This window comes from Erythrolamprus reginae, chromosome 1 (genome assembly GCF_031021105.1).
Source record: "Erythrolamprus reginae isolate rEryReg1 chromosome 1, rEryReg1.hap1, whole genome shotgun sequence".
In the NCBI taxonomy this organism is placed as follows: Eukaryota; Metazoa; Chordata; class Lepidosauria; order Squamata; family Dipsadidae; genus Erythrolamprus; species Erythrolamprus reginae.
The window spans coordinates 417,720,824-417,744,289 of record NC_091950.1 but is presented as its reverse complement, the minus strand read 5'-3'; the positions used below and the strand labels follow the sequence as shown (position 1 = coordinate 417,744,289).

Genomic DNA, 23,466 nt, shown 5'->3' with positions numbered 1-23,466 from the left:
GTAACCAAGACACCGCTCCTCTATCCGTCTTCAGGTGTCCACCCACATGCAATTAAACTACTGCCAAAAAAAATATCGGTACCATGAAAACCTCTGAGCATGCGCAAAAGCCAAATTTTTAGCACTGTGCATGCGTCGCCATCTTGCTTTTGACTTTTTTTAGGGGGTTTTTTAAAGAATTGGCACTGCGCATGCATGCTTGTGCAAAGTGCACGTGCCCCCAGGAGGAAGCGAACCATCAGTGAGATAAGTTAGAACCCATCCCTGAATTTCCTAATAATTTTATTATTTTATGGTTGGGGGTCACCACAACTTTAGAAATATGGTCCATCTAGTCTGCCCTTATACTATCTCTTGTATTTTATCTTAGGATGGATATATGTTTATCCCAGGCATGTTTCAATTCAGTTCCTGTGGATTTACCAACCACGTCTGCTGGAAGTTTGTTCCAAGCATCTACTACTCTTTCAGTTAAATAACATTTTTTCATCTTGCTTCTGATCTTTCGCCCAACAAACCTCAAATTGTGCCCCCTTGTTCTGATGTCCACTTTCCTATTAAAAACACTTCTCTCCTGAACCTTATTCAGCCTTTTAACATATTTAAATGTTTCGATCGTGCCCCCCCTTTCCCTTCTGTCTTCCAGACTATACAGGTTGAGTTCATGAAGTCTTTCCTGATACGTTTTATGCTAAGACCTTCTACCATTTTTGTAGCCTGTCTTTGAGCCCGTTCAATTTTATCCATATCTTTTTGTAGGTGAAGTCTCTAGAAGTGGACACAGTATTCCAAATGTGGTCTCAGCAGAGCTCTATACAGTGGGATCACAATCTCCCTCTTCCTGCTTGTTATACCTCTAGCGATGCAGCCAAGCATTCTACTTGCTTTCCCTACCGCCCGACCACACTGTTCACCCATTTTGAGACAGTCAGGAACTGTATCAAAGGGTCGCAGCATTAGGAAGGTTGAGAACCACTGCATTAGAAAGTAGGACTTCACAGCAAGAGTAGAGGAAGCTTGGAAGCAACTTCCAGCAGAGGTAGTCGGTCAGTCATTTAGTGAGTTTAACATATTTGTGATAAACTCCAACAAAACTTTAAAAATAATTTTAAAAAGGATTAAAATGTTTCAAAAATAATAAAAGAAAATTGAAACAAAAAAATCAAAGGGCAGGCATGATGGACCCCCGGGATCTTTTTCTGCCATGGGTTTTCTATATTTCTATCTATTAGTGGCTTGGCCTGTCAGAGTTGGTGGGAATCTTCTTGAATTAGCCTGGGGTTTAATGTTTGTCTGATAATGAAAGGCCTGTAAAAAAAAACCTCACTAAGTTCAGAGAGCACCAAGGACCCCACAAGTTCAACAATGAATTACAAAGACAGGTAGTCCTTGTCACGCTGTGTATTGCCAGCCCCAGAGACATTCAGAGACATTCAGTAATTATTTAGTTAACACTGTTTGTGTTAGTTAGCTCATACAAGCATCACTTCCTTTCTTCTTCAAAGAATCCATCTTCCTTCTATTGTCTTCAAAGATGTAACACGCATAGAAATTGCCTCTGATAGGCATTAGCTATTTTTCTTATTTTTCTTAATAAAAGTAACTTCGTTTGAAAGCTGTTTCTCTACTTTAATCTTTTTTTTAAAATTATTAATAGAGTTGAAAGGGACCGTTAGGTCATCGAGTCCAACCCCCTGCCTGAGCAGGAAACCCTACAGCACCCCAGCCAAATGGAAGTCCAATCTCCTCTTGAAGGTGTCCAGAGTTGGGGAGTTCACCACCTCCCCTGGCAGGGAGTTCCATTGGTTGATCGCTCTGACCGTCAGGAAGTTCTTCCTTATTTCCAGGTTGAATCTCTCCTTGGTCAGCTTCCAACCATTGTTCCTCGTCCGGCCCTCTGGTGCCCTGGGGAATAAAGAGACCCCCTCCTCACCGTGGCAACCCCTCAAGTATCTGTAAACTGCTATCATGTCCCCTCTAGACCTTCTTTTCTCTAGGCTATCCATGCCCAGTTCTCTCAATCTCTCTTCGTAAGTCTTGGTTTCGAGTCCCCTAATCATTTTGGTTGCTCTTTTTTGCACCTTCTCCAGAGTTTCGATGTCTTTTTTGTAGTGAGGTGACCAAAATTGGATGCAGTACTCCAGGTGGGGTCTGACCAGGGCATAGTAGAGTGGTATTAGTACTTCCCTGGTCTTGGAGCGTATTCCTTTGTTGATGCAGCTTAGGATTGAGTTGGCTTTTTTGGCTGCTGCTGCACATTGCTGACTCATGTTTAGTTGATTGTCCACCAAGACTCCAAGATCTCTTTCGCAGTCACTACTGCTGAGTGGGGTATCTCCCAGGCTGTATGTATGTCTAGGGTTCTTTTTGCCGAGGTGGAGGACTCTGCATTTGTCGGTGTTGAACCTCATTTTGTTGGTATGGGCCCACTGTGATAGTCTGTCTAGGTCTTCTTGTACTCTGAGCCTAATCCATCGACTCTCAGATTTGATTTATTATGGTCCATGCGGGCTGTAATTTATCTCCTAATCTGTCAGTCCTCAACTTACAACAGTTCGTTTTATGACCATCCAAAGTTACAATGGCACTAAAAAAAGCAACTTATGAACATTTTTCACACTTATCACCATTGCAACATGTCCTTGGTCACATGATCAAAACTGACTCCCTTAGCAACCGACTCACATTTATGACGGTTGCAGTGTCCTGGGATCATGTGATCCCCAAACTTGGGAAGGGCAGAGTCAGTTCAGGCAAGGCTGTTTGGAATTACTAAGGCCTGCAGTCCACAGGGAGGGGAGACAGAGCTCAGACCAGGAGCAAGAACCACCTCCTCCTGTTGCAAGGGCTTGGAGAGTGCAGAGGTGGTGGGATCAGTGCAGATGGAGGAGGCCACTCACGAGGAGAGTGTCCCGCCAAACTTCACCAGGCACATCTGGGGAGGTGCATTTTTTGGGAACAAACGCAGAGTTCCTGGAGTGTTGCGTGTCAACATTTGAACGTATTTATTTATTTACTGTTAGAGTTGAAAGGGACCATGACGGCCATCGAGTTCAACCCCCTGCCCAAGCAGGAACCCTATAGTACACCAGTCAAGTGGCAGTTCAATCTTCTCCTAAAAATGTCCAGAGTGTTGGAGTTCACAACGTCCGCTGGTAGGTTGTTCCATTGCCAAGAACCCTTGCATTCGTGTGTGGTGTTCTGGACTGATTATCTGGGCCTTTTGTTCCCCGAACTCCTTGCTTTGGTGTTGTTTTGCTAAATAAATTTGGGATTTATTGCTGTACAACTTTGGTGCAGACAGCGCTGGGTTGGACTAATTGCTAATTAGGGGCTGTTTGAGGTTTGTTTGGGGAAGATTTGGAATACTAAAAGGGCGGTTTGAACTGCCAGCTGTTTGTGTTATCTCTGTGCCGTGCCCTGGGTCATAACAAGGTGTGTCAAACTCGATTTCAATAAGGGGTGCATCAAGGTTGCATTTGATTTTGGGGGTGGCCAACTTGTAGTCACTCATATTGGGGGCACACTTCCCAGGCTCCGATTTTGGCTGCAACAAAAAACAGAGCTCGGGACGGCTACAGGGCAGCACTGCAGACCAGATTTAACCACCCCGCAGGACAGATCCGGCCCGCAGACCTTGAGTTTGACACCCCTGACCTAGAGCCACAGGCGACACATTTTGTGTTCTCACAAAGGCTACGTAATGGGGAGCAGGGGCAAGGAAGAAAAACAGGGCTCAGTCCTTACCACTTGCGTTAGCAGCCTGGACAACTTCCATGTAGGAGGAAGGATCGTCTGCTTTGATGTAGGAGTCGATGGCTTCCTTCACCATCCCTTTCTGGAGCTGGGCTTTGGCAAGCTGGCTCCACACCGCCGGCTCATTGCAACGTTCGGCAAACTCATAAGCCCGGTCCAGATTCCCAATGTGCTCGATCAAAACCTAGGAAAAGATTATATGTTAAATTACTAACATAGATTGTTTTGGGGGTTTTTTGGGGTGGGGTAGGTGGGGTGTTATAGATTAATTTTTTTGTTTTGGATTTTAACCAAAATTGTTGTAGCACTAGGAAGTTTAAAGGAAACCTCTATTTGTTAATAGTTATTTAGCAAACTAGATATACTATATTCTTGAGTTTAAAGTAAAAATATAATCTAAAAATATGAAAACAGTAACTCCAAATAGACTAGTTGCAAGAATTCCTAGTTTATTAGACTAAGTAGGAGGGCCGGGGTGGCGCAGCAGGCAGAGTGCTGTACTGCAGGCCACTGAAGCTGACTGCTGGATCTGCAGGTCAGCGGTTCAAATCTCTTCACCAGCTTAAGGTTGACTCAGCCTTCCATCCTTTCCGAGGTGGGTAAAATGAGGACCCGGATTGTAGGGGCAATAGGCTGGCTCTGTTAAAAAGTGCTGTTGCTAACATGTAAGCCGCCCTGAGTCTAAGGAGAAGGGCGGCATAAAAATCAAATAAATAAATAAATAAATAAAAGAGGGAGCGATAACTTTCCACCACAGTCTTGAAAACGTGGGCTCAATTTTAAAAAAAATCCAAAAGAGCATGATAAGACTTGACTTTAAGATTAAAAAAACAAAAAACAAACTCCAGTTGTCTTTTAAAAAGGCGCCTAGTTTGGTGGTGAAATGCAAGAAAACTACCAAGCCGAACAGACCACCAAGTCCCCTGCAAAAAAAGAAGGTATCATAAATGCTAACTTTAGCAAAGGCCTATGGATTTTAGAGGTGCATCAGGAGATGGAAGTGAGGGCCAAAGATAAAAGCCACTTTTCAGCTGTCATCAAATTCAGCTCTGAAGGGCCAAAGTTACCTGGACGGCAGAAGTGTTAACGTCAAACTTCCGAAAGATGGCAAAGGCTTCTTCAAAGAGCTCATTGCTGATGGCGATGTTGGCGATGTCAGGGGCGTCATAGTTATCCAGGCGATTGATGTATTCCATAACCCGGGTCCGATCGGCCTTGATGGCTGTCAGAATGAGGAGGTTCTGGAGATTCCTTTTTTTTAAAAAAGCAATAAAAATTCAAATGGATCATCATCATAAATGAAAGAGTTACTGGGCGTCAACAGACAAATTTAAGATGCATGTGGACTTCAACTCCCATAAAGCCCTTCATGGCACCGGACCAGATTATCTCCGGGACCGCCTTCTGCTGCACAAATCCCAGCGACCAGTTAGGTCCCACAGAGTGGGCCTTCTCCGGGTCCCATCAACTAAACAATGTCGCTTGGCGGGACCCAGGGGAAGAGCCTTCTCTGTGGTGGCCCCAGCCCTCTGGAACCAACTCCCCCCAGAGATTAGAATTGCCCCCACTCTCCTTGCCTTTCGTAAGCTGCTTAAAACCCACCTCTGCCGCCAGGCATGGGGGAACTGAGATGCACTCTCCCCCTAGGCCTTTAAAATTTTATGCGTGGTATGTCTGTATGTATGATTGGTTTTTATATAATGGGTTTTAACTATTTTTTTAATATTGGATTATACTGTTTTGTTACCGTTGTTAGTCGCCCCGAGTCTGCGGAGAGGGGCGGCATACAAATAAGTAAGTAAGTAAGTAAGTAAGTAAGTAAGTAAGTAAGTAAGTAAGTAAGTAAGTAAGTAAGTAAATAAATATTTATTTATTTATTTTATTATTTATTATTTAGATTTGTATGCCGCCCCTCTCCGCAGATAAATAAATAAATTCCTCAGCCAGCGTTGCCAGATGAGGCAGAGGCAGCGAGAGGGCCAAGGCCCTCTGGTAATTATCAGCTGCTTCTGGAGTCAGACATCAGCAAGGTAGAGGAACAGCTGGAGCCTCTTCCCAGGGTGTGCATACAAAGAGCTGCCAGAAGGCAAGAACGATTAAGAAAGCAGGGTCAACTGCCTTGCCCTGCATTTAGAAATTAGTTCTCTGGCAACGTTCCAAGTGTGATAAGGTTGGTGTTGGTAAATATTCCTCTGAAAGATTGTTTGCCAAGCCTTGTGGACTGTGAATGAAAGGAATTCACAGTCGTGTTATTCAAAGAGGACTTGCTGGGACTGAGTCTTTGCTTCATGCTTTCTAAGGCAGTGTTTCCCAACCTTGGCAACTTGAAGGTATCTGGACTTCAACTCCCAGAATTCCCCATCCAGGAATTCTGGGAGTTAAAGTCCATATATCTTCAAGTTGCCAACGTTGGGAAACACTGTTCTAAGGAAACCTAGGTCAGAACAGGAGTCGACCAAGTGGTTGATTTGATTGTATTGCTGTCACTGTGGGGGTGAGTGGTGTGGGGGCCTTATGGGTTTTTATGTTATGGTTTTTCATGTTGTAAGCTACCTGGAGTCCCCCATGTATGAGTTGGGCAGTCATCAATTTGTTAAATAGGTAGGCAGGCGGGGAGATGAAATATTGGTAAGACAGAAAGACTGATATAGGTAATCCTCAACTGACAATAGTTTGTTTAGTGGCTGTCTGAATTTACAACCACACGGGGGGGAAAATGAGTTACGACCATTTTTCACACAATTCTTGCAGCATCGTCATTGGCCACAAAATTTGTGATGCCTGGCAATTCATTTGTATTTATGACGACTGCAGTGTCCCCGGGGGTGTGGGGGTGTGTGTGTGTCAGGTGATTGCCTTTTGCAACCCCCAAAATCAATGGGGAAACCAGATTCCGGCATACAAATTTAATTAATTAATAAAATAAAATAAATAAATAAAATAAATAAAATAAATAAAATAAATAAAATAAATAAAATAAATAAAATAAATAAAATAAATAAAATAAATAAAATAAATAAAATAAATAAAATAAATAAATTCCCTTAACAACTGCAGCAATTCACTTAAACAACCCTGGCAAGAAAGGTAATAAAATGGGGCAAAACTCACTGAACAACGTAAAGTTTGGTTTCAATTTGTGGTCACAAGTTGAGGCCTACCTATACGCAGGCATAGACAGAGGTTTGGTCTCAATTTGTGGTCACTTAGCCCACGTTTCTGCAACACTCCACAGCTTGCACTGGCTGCCGATCGGTTTCCGGTCACAATTCAAAGTGTTGGTAATGACCTTTAAAGCCCTATATGTTGTTTTACTACTGTTGTTAGCCGCCCCGAGTCTGCGGAGAGGGGCGGCATACAAATCCAATAAATAAATATATATATATATATATAAAATAAAGTTTGGTCTCAATTTGTGATCCTAAGTTGAGGCCTACCTATATGCAGGCATAGACAGAAAGATGGACAGGTAGGTAGGTGGGTAGACAACCCCCCTGGTCAGACAGAAAGACTGACAGACACTCCAAACCCCAACCTGTGTTCGCTGAACACGGAATTATCCAGGACAATTTTTTCCAGCAGTTCAATAAGTTCATTCGGGAGGTCGGCGGTCATGAAAGCCTTGACGGTAACAGAGACCTCTTCGGGATCCTGGGTCTCGGAGAGAGCTGTCTGCACAACCTGCCAACCAAAAGAGATTCCAACGGTCAACCGAGGGTTGCTTCTTTCAAACCCATCCCATGTGGACGTAAAACCAGAGCGTACCTGGTCAATGAGAGGCCGCCGGAAAGGGTTGCTTTCTAAGAGCACGCTGGCCCACAGTTCTGGATCCTTTCGGCGCACCAGGTAACGGGACAGGCTCTTGAAGAGTGAATTCTCGTTGCATACCTGGGGGATGAAAGAGGTTGATACAATAGAAACATAGAAACATATAAACATAGAAGACTGACGGCAGAAAAAGACCTCATGGTCCATCTAGTCTGCCCTTATACTATTTTCTGTATTTTATCTTAGGATGGATATATGTTTATCCCAGGCATGTTTAAATTCAGTGACTGTGGATTTATCAACTACGTCTGCTGGAAGTTTGTTCCAAGGATCTACTACTCTTTCAGTAAAATAATATTTTTTCACGTTGCTTTTGATCTTTCCCCCAACTAACTTCAGATTGTGTCCCCTTGTTCTTGTGTTCACTGTCCTATTAAAAACACTTCCCTCCTGGACCTTATTTAACCCTTTAACATATTTAAATGTTTCGATCATGTCCCCCCTTTTCCTTCTGTCCTCCAGACTATACAGATTGAGTTCATGAAGTCTTTCCTGATACGTTTTATGCTTAAAACAATGAGGATGAAAGCCTCCTTTGGGGGAGGAAGGAACAAAATCTCGTGGTACCAATGGAAGAAAATCCCAAAGGTGCTTTTTTCCCCCTCGAAGAGGCAACTGGACTTTTTGGTTTTACTCTGAAGATGTTTCGCTTCTCATCCAAGAAGCTTCTTCAGCTCTTCTTCTGCTAAAAAGCAGCTACTTGAATGAGAAGTGAGATGTCTTCAAAGAAAAACAAGGAAATTCCGTTGCCTCTTGAAAAAACTACCCTTGGGGAAACCATGATCTGGATGGTAATCTCCATAGACAAATGGAAGGAAATATTTATAATTCTGGGTTGAATTATGGGGTTCTTGATGCTCTCTAGGCTTGGCTGCTTCTTTACGGACACTCATGATGTTAGCTGGCTTGGTAATGAGACATGTGCAAGAAAGCCACCAGGATCAGAGAACATCAAATCTCCCAAAATTTCACGACTTTGTTTCTGAAGCTTGAAAAACAAAGGGGGGGAAATGGTGGGCTTTTAACTAGCCTGGGACAGGCTTTTCCTGCAGAATTCTGAGCAAGTCAGAGCCTAGACTCAGATCCCCCAAATGTACAAACCAAGGATAGCAATGGCTTCACTTAAGCTTGAACGAGCAAGCTTAAAGGGCCATAAAGAATGTAAAAAACAAAAAAGGTCTTTACAAAAAGATCTGTACAATCACAGAGGCCATGATCAGTGCATGAGGCCAACTGAAGAAAACATTTGTAGCCCAGGTCTCAACTCTGGCCATAAGTCGAGAGACTTCATGCACCAGGGGTAAGGGACCAGGGCCCTTTCAGGACTTGTGGACTTCAACTCCCAGAATTCCTGAGCCAGCCCAGAACCATGGCCCTTTGATGATTTATGGACTTCAACTCCCAGAATTCCTGCACCAGCAGGCAACCATGGCCCTTTGATGACTTGTGGACTTCAACTCCCAGAATTCCTGCACCAGCAGGCAAACATGGCCCTTTGATGACTTGTGGACTTCAACTCCCAGAATTCCTGCACCAGCAGGCAACCATGGCCCTTTGATGATTTATGGACTTCAACTCCCAGAATTCCTGCACCAGCAGGCAACCATGGCCCTTTGATGATTTATGGACTTCAACTCCCAGAATTCCTGCACCAGCAGGCAACCATGGCCCTTTGATGACTTGTGGACTTCAACTCCCAGAATTCCTGAGCCAGCCATGCTGCCTGAGGAATTCTGGGACTTGAAGTCCACAAATCATCAAAGGGCCATGGTTCCCCCACGCCTGCCCTATGCCAGACTTGGAAGAATGAATCAGGAATCTACTTCCCATCCCTTTTGGCCACCCTTTCCCGAGAAACTCACATTGATCAGCTCCTGGTCACACTGTCCTCGCTCGTAAGCCACGCAGGCCAGATGGGGATCTCTCTTCTCACAGTACTTCCCCACCACGCGGCTGTCGTAATAAGGGTTCTCTCGCAAAAACCTTTCCGGGTTATTGTTACTATCGATGTAAATCTTAGCCAGGGCATTGTGTGTAGCTGGTTCTTCGCAGCCCTCGTGGATTCTGGCCTCTAGCCACGGGAGGAGGAGTTTCAACCTAAGGAGAGAACAGGCATTTGGGTTTTAGACAGCTTCCAAACTGGGGTCACAGCTGTTGCCTTCTACGACTGGGGTCCCCAACCTTTTAAGACTTTCGGACTTCAACTATAAAGCCCTTCATGGCACCGGACCAGATTATCTCAGGGACCGCCTTCTGCTGCACGAATCCCAGCGACCAGTTAGGTCCCAAAGAGTGGCCCTTCTCCGGGTCCCGTCAACTAAACAATGTTTGGCGGGACCCAGGGGAAGAGCCTTCTCTGTGGCGGCCCCGGCCCTCTGGAACCAACTCCCCCCAGAGATTAGAATTGCCCCCACCCTCCTTGCCTTTCGTAAGCTTAAAACCCACCTCTGCCGTCAGGCATGGGGGAATTGAGATGCTCTTTCCCCCTGGGCCTTTACAATTTCATGTATGGTATGTCTGTATGTATGTTTGGCTATTTGGCTATCCGGATTGGTTGATCAGGCTAAGTGTAGTTTTTTTAGATGCTAGCAGTAGTTGCCTGCCCTATGAGTTTTCTTTAATCAGCAGAAGATAAGTAGCATTAAATAGAGGGGGAAATTCACCACCGGGTAATGTCAGAGTGACCAAACTACAAAGCAAGCTCCAAGTCCCCGAATCCACTTTTTAAAATTGTGGCTTTACCCCATTTTATCAAGGGACGAGGAGAGTTTCCTCCAGTATCCTATTCCTTACCGGCAGGCGGACAAATATAGACATTAAAAAAAAACCAAAAATAAAAGAAACATTGTTAGCCCGGGAAGTCAAACACATGACGAATTCGCAGGACATTACCTGTTCCTTTTTTCCACTTCAGCAACAAGTTCATCTGTGGAGAACTGACCTCGCACCACCAGGATCAAGGACTTGATGACGTCTTCAGAGCAGTCCACGTCCAGTAAGCCGCCAATGACCACCGGCAGACGGCTGGGGTTCACCTGAGGCATCATTCAAGTTAAGTCAATTCCAAGTCAAGTCAATTCCAAGTCAAGTCTAGGCTAGTCAGTTAGAAACATAGAAACATAGAAGATTGACAGCAGAAAAAGACCTCCTGGTCCATCTAGTCTGCCCTTATACTATTTCCTGTATTTTATCTTAGGATGGACATATGTTTATCCCAGGCATGTTTACATTCAGTTCCTGTGGATTTACCAACTACGTCTGCTGGAAGTTTGTTCCAAGCATCTACTACTCTTTCAGTCAAATAATATTTTCTCACCTGGCTTCTGATTTCCCCCCCCCCATCCCAGCTAACCTCACAGTGTGCCCCCTTGTTCTTGTGTTCACTTTCCTATTAAAAACACTTCCCTCCTTGACCTTATTTAACCCTTTAACATATTGAAATGTTTTGATCATGTCCCCCCTTTCCTTTCTGTCCTCCACACTATACAGATGGAGTTCATGAGGTCTTTCCTGATAAGTTCATTAGATTGGATGTAGCTGCCCGCCCCAGAGGACCCCGGGCCTAACAGATGGTTTTACCTTTTGCACGTAGATCTCAATATATTTCTGAAGATTGTTCCTATACAGATACAAGACGAGGTCGTGGACAAAGTCAAAGCGGTCGCAAACAATGATCAGCGGGAGCTGGTCTGTCAACTTGGCTTCCTGAAAACAGAAAATAGGAATTTGATGATTTATTTATTTCTTAGCTGTCTAGAGCTACCCAGCTCTGTCGCAAAAAGCCAACAATAAACCAAAACATAATCACTTAATCCAGAGGTCTTCAAACTTGGCAACTTGAAGACTTGTGGACTTCAACTCCCAGAATTGAAGGATAGCTGGCTGGAGAATTCTGGGAGTTGAAGTCCACATGTCTTCAAGTTGCCAAGTTTGAAGACCTCTGACTTAGTCTTTTAAAAACACCCTAATATACCAAATATAAAATGGCAACCAGACAATAAGTGATAAATCTTTGCATGGACAAGCCCAAGAGGTCAACTAATCAGGAACAGCTGAATTCTCATTCAAATCTTCTTTAAAAGGTCTCAGTCTTTTTTCAAGTTCTTACATGGATCATTCGCATTAAAACTATCCAGGGCTTTCCAGCCAATTCAGGTTCCAGAAAGAGTTTTACCAAAAGCACAAGACCACAAAGGATTACAAGCCTATTCTAAACACCGGTATTTATCAGCTGCAGCAATTACTGAGTGTGCAGGATGAAGTCTGGGATTGCAAGAAGTAAGATATAGCTATCTTCCCCCGCCCCCACCCCCCCCCACCCCACCCCCGGGGCTCATAAATTGCAGTGGTTAAACAATATCCAGAGAGGGAAATTTTTGCCAACTGGAAAAATATAAATGTTTCTCTAATTTTGCTTCCTAATACACGTGTAGGGGTAAAATCTGGGGATTGATACTCAAGACTGCCTTAGTTTGAAGGGAAGATTTTCACTTCATTAAATGAGATTCTTGCTTGTTTGAAGTGGAGGCTGAAACTTTTTTTAACCACTATATTGTAATCAATGTAGCACCTTTGCAAACTTGGCAAGATGTGTGGACTTCAACCCCCAGAATTCTTCAACCAGAATTGTGAAAGTTGAGATCCAGAAGTCTTAAATTTGCTAAGTTTACATAGAAACATAGAAGATTGACGGCAGAAAAAGACCTCACGGTCCATCTAGTCTGCCCTTATACTATTGAAGTCTTCTGTCTTAGAGTTAGTTACCAAAGCTGGATACCTCTGCGCTAGGCAAAGGAGTTATTGTGACAAAATGTCATTATCTATTTTCTTCTCAATGGTCCTCCCTCAAGGGAGAATTTACAACTCCACTTTAAGGTTGCTAGTGCTGGGGTTTTTAAAATCCAGGTCTGACTTTTTCAATTCCTTGTCGGGGTTTCTAGTTTTTATTAATTTTCAAATTTAGCAAAACCTACAATTTTCTATTCCTTGCACCATACCGTAACTATTAAATAGGTAAAATTCATTTCGTTTAAAACAGATTTGTTGTCTTTTTGTAGTGGTTGTCTGAGTTTTCCTATGTTAGAATATGAATTTTATTTCAGTGCAAAATCTCGGGGTTGTTTTTTTTTAAGGAAACTCCACCACCAATCCAATTGAAGTTCATAAAAAGTGAGGTTCTTAACCTCTCTGCAGGAATAGACTGGAAGCTACAGGTAGTCTTTGATTTACCGCAGTTTGTTTAATGACTGGTCAAAGTTATCACGGCACTGAGAAAAGCAACTTTTGACCGTCGTTCACACATTTACCACCATTGCGGGATGATCACATCATCAAAGTTCAGATGCTTGGAAACTGACTCATTTTTATGATGGTTGCAATGTCCTAGCATTATGTGATCCCCTTTTCGCAACCTTCTGACAAGCAAGGTCGATGGGAATAGCCAGATTCACTTAACAACCGTGTTGCTAACTTAACAGCTGAAGTAATTTGCGTAACAACTGTGGAAATAAAGTTTGTACAATGGGGGCAAAATTTGCTTTGCTTTCTCGCTTAGCAACAGAAATGTTGGGCTCAATTGTGGTCGTAGGTTGAGGACCTGTATTGAATACTATGCCAAGGCTACCAATTAAGCCATACCCCTGCCTTGTTTTCAAGACCCAATCCCAGGAAGTTAACCTGTGTACCACTTCCTCCATCTGGTGCCCTACGGCTGCTTTAGGACTGCACCTCCCAGAATTCTCCAGCCATAACACTACACAGGAGTGGAGACCAAAGGCGTGAACTGATCAACGAGGCCTCTAATGGAAAATTACCTGGTACATGTCCTGAATAATCCATAGACACCCGGAACAGCACAAAAGACAACAGACTGATCAGAAAACGATGGACACAAAGAACAATGGTTTGTAAGTTGCTCTTCAAGAAGATTGCTGAGTGTACTTGGAAATTCTACCAAGATAGCCTTTTGGTCTGTTTTCTCCCCAAGTGAGTGGCAACTGCAACCTTATGTATAATGGCTGCACATGCCAGAACAGTAGTTTTATATCTCTCTTCTGCAAGAAACTATCTCGTGGCCCTTTAAATTAACACCTGTAACATGACACAAGCAATCTTCTGATGCTGGTGCCCCTTGAGAAGAAAGCTATCTCTAGCAGCCCTCCACCACCTGGTGATTGACTCCTGTTCCTCTGTGGAATTCAGGGAAAAGTAGAGCAAGCAGAAGAAACAACCAAAACAAGAGAATATATGTAGGTCAGTCTGTGAGGTCCTTAGGGATTTCTGAGGTTGGTTGTTTTGGTTTTCTTTCAGGAAAGAAGGAAGATGTTTCTTTTGCGGGATCTTTGGTCCTCTCCAAGCTGGGTTGCTTTCTTGCAGACATTTCTTTACCCAACTAGGTAACATCTTCAGAACTAGAAGGGAGTGGAGTCCAACCAATACTGACAAGGCTAGCCATTAGTATATAAAATGGGAGCAAACTCTACTCCCTTCTAGAACTGATGATGTTACCTAGGTGGGTAATGAAATGTTTGCAAGAAAGCAACCAAGCTTGGAGAGGACCACAGATCCCACAAAAGAAACATCTTCCTTCAGATATTCTTATTTCACATCTCTGCCCAAGTTATAAAATGTTTCTCTTACAGGTGCGCGTAAAGATTACCTATTCTCATCAGTGACTCTTTACAGGATTTATACCCGTATTACTGGTCGAGATTTCCCTCCTTTTCATAAAAGAGCACCTGTCTGGTGAGAATTCAGAAGGGAGTTGAGTCAATACTTCCACTTTTTATTCAGGAAGGAGAGCGTCACATCTGTCCACAGTAGAGGTGTCACTGATTTAAGTGCCCAGAGGTTGTTACCTTGTTGAATAACGAAATGTCTGCAAGAAGGCAACCAACCTCAGGGAGCACCACGGATGCCATTTTCAGATTTGACAATCTGAAAGCTCGACTTTCTGTTGCATGGGATAGCTGTCTGAACATATAAGCTCAACAAGTAAATAAGTAAGCTAAAAATAAATGCTAAGGTCATGCCCTTAGCCTCATCTTGATGAAAAGAAACAAGATCGGTAAGATGTAATGCATGCATTAGGGGTAAGGGATAGGATCCTGGAAACTTTCAAAAATACAATAAACATAGAAACATAGAAGACTGACGGCAGAAAAAGACCTCATGGTCCATCTAGTCTGCCCTTATACTATTTCCTGTATTTTATTACAATGGATATATATTTATCCCAGGCATGTTTAAATTCAGTTACCGTGGATTTACCAACCACGTCTGCTGGAAGTTTGTTCCAAGGATCTACTACTCTTTCAGTGAAATAATATTTCCTCACGTTGCTTTTGATCTTTCCTCCAACTCACTTCAGATTGTGTTCCCTTGTTCTTGTGTTCACTTTCCTATTAAAAACACTTCCCTCCTGAACCTTATTTAACCCTTTAACATATTTAAATGTTTCGATCATGTCCCCCCTTTTCCTTCTGTCCTCCAGACTATACAGATTGAGTTCATTAAGTCTTTCCTGATACGTTTTATGCTTAAGACCTTCCACCATTCTTGTAGCCCGTCTTTGGACCCGTTAAATTTTGTCAATATCTTTTTGTAGGTGAAGTCTCCAGAACTGAACATGGTATTCCAAATGGGGTCTCAGCAGCGCTCTATATAAGGGGATCACAATCTCCCTCTTCCTGCTTGTTATACCTCTAGCTATGCAGCCAAGCATCCTACTTGCTTTTCCTACTGCCCGACCACAAAAATGTTGCAGCTTTTATTTTGTGAGTTCAAACTATGGAGTTCTGAATCCTTTCTCCCCAGGCAAATTGCTCCAACCTGCTGTTTGTCCTAACAAATTCCTATCCCATCTGTCCGTCCGTCCGTCCGTCCGTCCGTCCATCCATCCATCCATCATTTGTATTTATATGGATTTAATCTGGATTCTCCAGATATCTCCAGGCTCTTCCTCAACCTCTTCCCAGTCTAATGTTTTTCAAACATGGCAAGATGGGTGAACTCCAACTCCCAGAACACTAGGAATCAAAGTCCACCCATTCTAAAGTTTACCAAGTTTGAAAAACTCTGCACTAGTCTCACCAGGTAGAGAACCAACATGCCCTGTAGTATAAGTGAACATGAAAGAGAGTAGGGGTGGGTGGGTGTCACTCTTATCCTGTTACCTTGAGGAAGTTCTTCACACGTTCTGGATCGTAGCAGTTGCTCTCCCTGCAAATTCTTTCCACCTCTTTAATTTGGCCAGTCTTACAAGCAGCTTGGATGTATTTGAAATGCACGTCCGGGTCTTGGCTGAAGTTAACAATAGAGCCCAGGAAGTAGAAGAGACCTTGAAGGGAGTGGAAAAGAAAAGGAGGAATTATGAAAAAGAATTTGTCAGAAATTTTGGCACTGTGAGTAATGGGTTTTGACAGAGGAAGAATATGTCCATACTGCTCGCACCCTACTGGCCTTCCGAAAGGCTGGGAAGACCTGGGGGCCATGAGTGTTAACACCTACTGATGGCTGACCTATGATTCACTTGGTACATATGTATGATTGTTTAATTAAGAGTGTTTTATCGATTTTTTATTGTTAGTTTAATGGAAATTTTACTTTTTTTTTTACTATTTAACATTTGACTAATTGTATCGTTTATTTATTTTTTTTATTTATTTATTTATTTATTTTGTCCAATACACAATGAGGGTTTTAGTGGGTATATATCTATATACACATAGTAAAATACATGATGAAGGTTATAGAGGAGATACTCATAGTAAAATATATCTAAGAAATAATAGAAAAGAAGGTATAGCAATAGAACATGTCATCACATATAATATTGTACCGTCCCGAGTTCTCGGAGAGGGGCGGCATACAAATCTAATTATTATTAATAATAATAATAATAATAATAATAATAATAATAATAATAATAATAATTTATTTATTAATTAATTAGATTTGTATGCCGCCCCCTCCGCAGACTCGGGGAGGCTAACAGCAATAATAATACAATGTAAACAAATCTAATATTTAAGTTAATTTAAAACACCCCAATTTAGAAACCAATCATACATACTGACATACCATGCATAAATTTTATAAGCCTAGTGGGAGGGAAAGTCTCAATTCCCCCATGCCTGACGACAGAGGTGGGTTTTAAGGAGCTTACGAAAGGCAAGGAGGGTGGGGGCAACTCTGATATCGGGGGGCAGTTGGTTCCAAAGGGTCGGGGCCGCCACAGAGAAGGGACTTCCCCTGGGTCCCGCCAAACGACATTACTATTGCTATTATATTTTTATTGTTGTAAACCGCCGAGTCCCACGAGATTGAGCGGCATATAAATCAAATAAATTAAATTAAATTAAAAACAAAGTCCAGTTGCCTTTTGAAAAAGCACCTCTGGGACAAAAGACAAAAACTTCAAATGAGCAGTGACAGTCACCATCTTGTCTCTATCAACCGAAGACGACAAGCCAGCTTCTTGGCCCGACGACTTCAAGAAATGTGCTTATCCCAAGGGGCCAAGGGATACCCAGAAAGAACCAAAGCAGTCAGAGGTATGGATTCAGAACTTGAGTGCGGCAATTGAACCCAACTGCCCTACCTTCAAAACTCTTGAATGATTCGAAGAGCTCAATGAGTGACTGAGTTGAAAGCTGCTCGTGGTACTTGGAAGCCACCTGGACACAGATCTGCAAGTTCTGGCGGATGTTTGCCGACAGCATCGCCCGCAAGCATTCCAAGGAATCTTCCACAGAGAGGGAGCCAAAGTAATTCACCAGCCACTGCAAGAGAAAGAAGCCGTTAGAAAGGACCTCGGGTTTTCTTAAGGTTCTTTATGGCAGAAAAAGGCAGACCTGGGGGTGATGAACCTTTGCAGCTGGGGTGGGATTTTAACTCCCAGAATTCTCAGCCAGAATCGGCAATGGTCACTCATAGCAGAGAGCCACTTCTGGTGAGATGGGTTCCCATATAAAGTGGGGACAAATCTCACCTTGATCCTCACAATGGAGGAATGTCTGCAAAAATTGATGAAAGTTAGCAGAGATGGCTAAATTGACTGTTTTGCTCAAAGGGGGGAAAATACTTTTATTTCTATTTGGAAACCACCTCTGGACTTTGTGCTTGAGGTGGGGAAAAAAATGAAACTTTGATTTTGGGTTTTACTGATTAAACATATCTGTTACCTGGAACCCTGACATATATATGTGCAGTGGTCCTCGGTTTACCACCATTCACTCAGTGATTGTTCAATATTTCCATGGCACTGAAAAAAATGACCTGACAGTTTTTCACTCTTACGACAATTGCAGCATCCCCATGTTCAAAATCCAGATGCTTGGCAATTGGCATACAGCACGGAAACTGCTTTGGTCACGTTGATGGATGATCTCAAGAGGATAAACCTCTGTCCCGGTGCTTCTTGACCACTCAGCGGCTTTTGATACCATCGACCATGGTATCCTTCTGTGCCAGCTGGAGGGGTTGGGGGCATAGTTCCCTCTAAGCTGAGCAGGTGAGCAATCGCTCACTTAAAAATCATCATCAACTCAGAGTTTTCCAATCCTGCCCAGAAGCCGAGAGGGAAATTTTATTATTATTTCTGTGTCGCCCAGTCCCGAAGGGACTGCCACTCAGACACTATACTTTTCCGCCCACCCCAAATTTTTTTTAGAGAGAACACTGGTTGGGGGTGGGAGGTCTTTCAGTGGTTCTCCTCCTACCTCTCCAGTCAGTCGCAGTAGGTGTTGGGGGGGGGGCAGAGGTCGATCTGTCGGTCTCTCTCTTGTGGGATGCCTCAGGGGTCGGTCCTCTCCCCCCTACTATTTAATATCTACATGAAACTGCTGGGTGGGATCATCCAAGGGCATGGGGTGAGGTATCATCAGTATGCTGATGATGCCCAGTTATACATCTCCACCCCATGTCCAGTCAACAAAGCAGTGCAAGTGATGTGCCAGTGCCTGGAAGCTGTTAGGGTCTGGATGGGTGTCAACAGACTCAAATTCAACCCTGATAAGATGGAGTGGCTGTGGGTTTTGCCTCCCAAGGACAATTCCATCTGTCCCTACATTGGTCACAATTGCAGTGTCCTGGGGTCAGGTGATCGCCTTTTGCAACCTCTCGACAGGCAAAATCAATGGGGAAGCCAGTTCCACTTAACAACTACAGTGCTTCACTTAACAACTGTGGCAAGACAGGTCGTAAAGTGGGGCAAAACTCCCTTAATCACTGTCTTGCTTAAGCAATGCACATTTTGGGATCAGTTGTGGTTGTAAGTCAAGGACGACCTCTATTGCTATCTCTAAATGGAATAATTCTTCCCAAATGGAACTGAACTTCGATCTCTCAGCAATGGCCAAAGTGCTCTGAAACTCTGCCTTCTCTTGAGAGGTGAGAACAGTCCCATTGTTATTCAGACTTCTGGAAGCTAATTAAATCTGAATTATTACAGGGGACTTTGGAATGAATAATGATGCTGTCAAGATTACGCTCGGTGGCTTTAAGTTAATTTTCATTTTAATTTACCATTTACATTTCTGTGTTTTGTTTTGTTTTTAAATATATTTTTATTGGTTTTGCACATAAGGTTACATAAAACAAACATAAAACAGTGCACAGTGCATGTGCCCATCACCCGACTGACAATAACCATCACCACCACCACCAATTAGAAACATAGAAATATAGAAGACGGACGGCAGAAAAAGACCTCCTGGTCCATCTAGTCTGCCCTTAAACTGTTTTGGGTATTTTATCTTAGGATGGATATATGTTTATCCCAGCCATGTTTGAATTCAGTGACTGTGGATTTACCAACCACGTCTGCTGGAAGTTTGTTCCAAGGATCTACTACTCTTTCAGTGAAATAATATTTTCTCACATTGCTTCTGATCTTTCCCCCAACTAACTTCAGATTGTGTCCCCTTGTTCTTGTGTTCACTTTCCTATTAAAAACACTTCCCTCCTGGATCTTATTTTATCCTTTAACATATTTAAATGTTTTGATCATGTCCCCCCTTTTCCTTCTGTCCTCCAGACTATACAGATTGAGTTCATGAAGTCTTTCCTGATATGTTTTATGCTTAAGACCTTCCACCATTCTTGTAGCCCGTCTTTGGACCCGTTCAATTTTGTCAATATCTTTTTGTAGGTGAGGTCTCCAGAACTGAACACAGTATTCCAAATGTGGTCTCACCAGCGCTCTATATAAGGGGATCACAATCTCCCTCTTCCTTCTTGTTATACCTCTAGCTATGCAGCCAAGCATCCTACTTGCTTTTCCTACTGCCCGACCACACTGCTCACCCATTTTGAGACTGTCAGAAATCACTACCCCTAAATCCTTCTCTTCTAAGTTTTTGCTAACACAGAACTGCCAATGCAATACTCAGATTGAGGATTCCTTTTCCCCAAGTGCATTATTTTACATTTGGAAACATTAAACTGCAGTTGCCATTGCTTTGACCATTTATCTAGTAAAGCTAAATCATTTACCATATTACAGACCCCTCCAGGAATATCCACCCTAGTCCCATTGTTATTCAGACTTCTGGAAACTAATTAAGTCTGAATTATTACAGGGGACTTTGGAATGAATAATGATGCTGTCAAGATTACGCTCGGTGGCTTTAGGTTAATTTTCATTTTAATTTACCGTGTACATTTCTGTGTTATATGACTGCTGCTAATTGCCAAGAGCAGGGGTTCCCCAAACTTAGCAACTTTAAGACTTGGGGACTTCAACTCCCAGAATTCTCCAGCCATCATAGGTGGAGAGTCTACAAATCTTAAAGTTGCCAAGTTTGAAGTATCATAAGATGGTGCAGCATAGCAATTAAATTCGTTCAATTTTTATTCACCAGCCACCTGGCTTTAAAATGATTCTAGGTGGTGCTTTACAGCATAAAAAACATGAAATTAATTCAAAGGTTCTTTACAGGTAAAATAAGTAAGTGCACCTTCACCCCAGTACCTCAGGGTTGAGAAGGTGAGTGTGAACCACGGCTCGCTTGATGTCGTACAAGTCAGTGAAGTGTTCCAGCGCCCTTTGGAGGAGACCGGCTTTCTCGCACAGTTGAGCGATGTGGGCTCGGTCGTAGTGGGTGAACATCTGATTTCCCAAGATGGCATCGGCGACCTGAAAAAGGAGATTTTGCTTGAGGTAGGGATCTTTTTTGAAAAAAATTAAATGCATTGTTTTATCACAGAAAGTAAAATACAAAACAGTACAATAAACAAAATGAAAAAGGACAGAAACATGTTAGTATTGTGTGTATAACTGGTTAGGTTTTTCAATATACTGTATAACTTAAGTCAGCAATGTATGGTTAAAGCACACTACTGCTTTAAGAGCTGGTGTTGCAATCAGCTATAAGAGGGAGTGAGCAGCACCTCTCTTTCTCAGAGCCTAGAGCTTCGAGACTCTCCCTGATATCTCCCTGATTCTATGCTGGTTTGTTGTTGTGGTTAGCTCTGACCCAGCTCCTGCCCCACGGACTGTGGATGTGGGGGAGACATCCACATGCTGCAGTCCTGGTTTGCCCCCAGTGGAATCTGAAGATGAAGGCTCCTCTGACCAAGAAGACATGAGTGACAGGGAGGAGGAGTGTGGCAGACAGCTCAGAAGGAGATCAATTATCTCTCTCCTCCTTGGATTCAGAACAAGAGTTACTGATACAACCACGCATGCGGAGAACGATGCATAGGCAACAACTGAGATATTATTATCAAAGAAAATGAGGCCACCTGTGGTTGGGTGGGGCTGTGGTCATTAGTGAGGCTGCTATAAATAGCAGCCTGTGGGTTTGGCCATTGTGGAGGATTATCTGATCGTTGTTTCATGACTGCTTTACTGAATGACTTGTTGTGTGCTGATTTTTCCCTGCTTTGAAATTAAACCAGAGCAAAGTGTGTTTCACTTTGTGAAAGAAGAAGGACTGTGAATTGCCTCACAGCTGCAAGCTAAGTATCACAGAACTGATAAGGGACTTGTACAAATTACCAGTTTGTTTGGAGACGAGTGCTCTGTGCTATACCAAAAGAGGGCTTAGTTTAAGTGAATTTTCATTATAAAGAACATTGTTTTGAATTTTCAAATGTGTGTGTGTCTGAAATTTGTACCTGTGAATTTTTGGGAGGATTCTACCAGAGAGCCCGACAGAACATTTGTCTATATGACTATTCCATTGTAAGGACTACTGTTTGTAGCAAGAACAATATGTTCTAATGTTGGTCTGTATATGTATTGAGTAAGACATGCATTGTATATGTATTGAGAATATTGATTGCTGTATTTGTGAACCACTAGGACTGTTACTAACTACGATATTTGTCTAATGTAAATAATATTTATACATTTAGTGTGGGTGATTTGGTTATTTGAAGTACTGCTCTGGGATATTAGCTAGTTATCCTCCTCCTCCATGTTTTCCTCTGCACAGGGGTAGCACGGCTTACTACTCATACACCTAATAAAACATACCTTCAACCCTAACAACAACAAAGAAAGGAAGGATGAAAGAAATCTGGTCATTTGCATCGTTTTAGAGAGTCGTTGAGGCCCTTTGGTGGTTTTTCTGTGTCCTCGGGAGTCACCTGAGTAGTATAACATGTGGAGCTGCTGAAAGGACTGTATTGTGGACTGGAGATAGAATGATATCGTATCCCTCCCTCTTTATTGAGAGAGGGCTATTCAATTTTGACATAAACATGTCTGGAAGACACAGAGAAACCTCCAAGTGGCCTCAACGACTCTCTAAAACAGTGCAAATGGCCAGCTGTCTGCACAGAAGATAAATCCAGGAAATAGGATAATTAAATCCTTTCTGGAACCAGGTGCAAAACCTACCTGAGGGGCATGCATGAGATTCATTTCAAGCAAACGAGTTTGCAAAGGCCCTTCGGATGGACGGTTGTTTTTCAGGGCATCCAAGAGAAAAGCTGTACACTGCTGGATCAGGTTGTATTCCATAAACACATCTACTATCTGCAAAATAAAATTAAAAAGAGAGCATTTGTTTCAGATCATTCCCACCCAAGGGAGATAAAAGTCTTATATAAACATTCCAGCAATAGAATAGAATAGAATAGAATTTTTATTGGCCAAGCATGATTGGACAACACAAGGAATTTGTCTTGGTGCATATGCTCTCAGCGTACATAAAATAAAATATACATTTGTCAAGAATCATGTGGTACAACACTTAATGATTGTCATAGGGGTCAAATAAGCAATGAAGAAGCAATATTAATAAAAATCTTAGGATATAAGCAACAAATTACAGTCATACAGTCAACATGGGAGGAAATGGGTGAAAGGAATGATGAAAAAAACTAGTAGAATAGAAGTGCAGATTTAGTAAAAAGTCTGACAGTGTTGAGGGAATTATTTGTTTAGTAGAGTGATGGCGTTCGGAAAAAAACTGTTCTTGTGTCTAGTTGTCTTGGTGTGCAGTGCTCTGTAGCGATGTTTTGAGGGTAGGAGTTTAAAAAGTTTATGTCCACGATGTGAGGGGTCAGTTAATATTTTCCCCGCCCTCTTTTTGACTCATGCAGTATACAGGTCCTCAATGGAAGGCAGGTTGGCAGCAATTGTTTTTTCTGCAGTTTATCTAAGGTTATCTAATAGACAAATCATCTATACTTTAGGTGCCAAATGCATGTCGTATCCCCCTCTCACTACAGGTGTGCAAAGCATTTCAAATTTGAAAACCTTTTTAAACAGTTTTGATTTCACTAGTGCCATTGCAACTTTCAAACTTTGTTTGTATCTGAAGCATGTATTTTGAGCACAAAATAAAGGCTCTGCAAACACAGGACATTCCTACCGTAGTAAAGAGCTTAAAACTGAAAACAGAGCTGTGTGAAAGGCTAAAGGCTTCA

The 23,466-nt window shown here is 42.6% G+C and overlaps 1 protein-coding gene across 1 annotated transcript in view; it reads right to left on the bottom strand.

Moving 5' to 3' along the window:
- CLTC (clathrin heavy chain) overlaps window positions 1-23,466 on the bottom strand; it is a 166,748-nt gene that overhangs the window by 44,425 nt on the left and 98,857 nt on the right. The window contains 11 exon segments of the mRNA XM_070735367.1: window positions 3,748-3,940; window positions 4,824-5,007; window positions 7,292-7,437; window positions 7,522-7,644; window positions 9,447-9,681; window positions 10,477-10,619; window positions 11,164-11,289; window positions 15,759-15,922; window positions 17,186-17,366; window positions 20,558-20,722; window positions 22,433-22,570. Of these exon segments, the coding sequence (XP_070591468.1) occupies window positions 3,748-3,940; window positions 4,824-5,007; window positions 7,292-7,437; window positions 7,522-7,644; window positions 9,447-9,681; window positions 10,477-10,619; window positions 11,164-11,289; window positions 15,759-15,922; window positions 17,186-17,366; window positions 20,558-20,722; window positions 22,433-22,570 (1,798 nt within the window).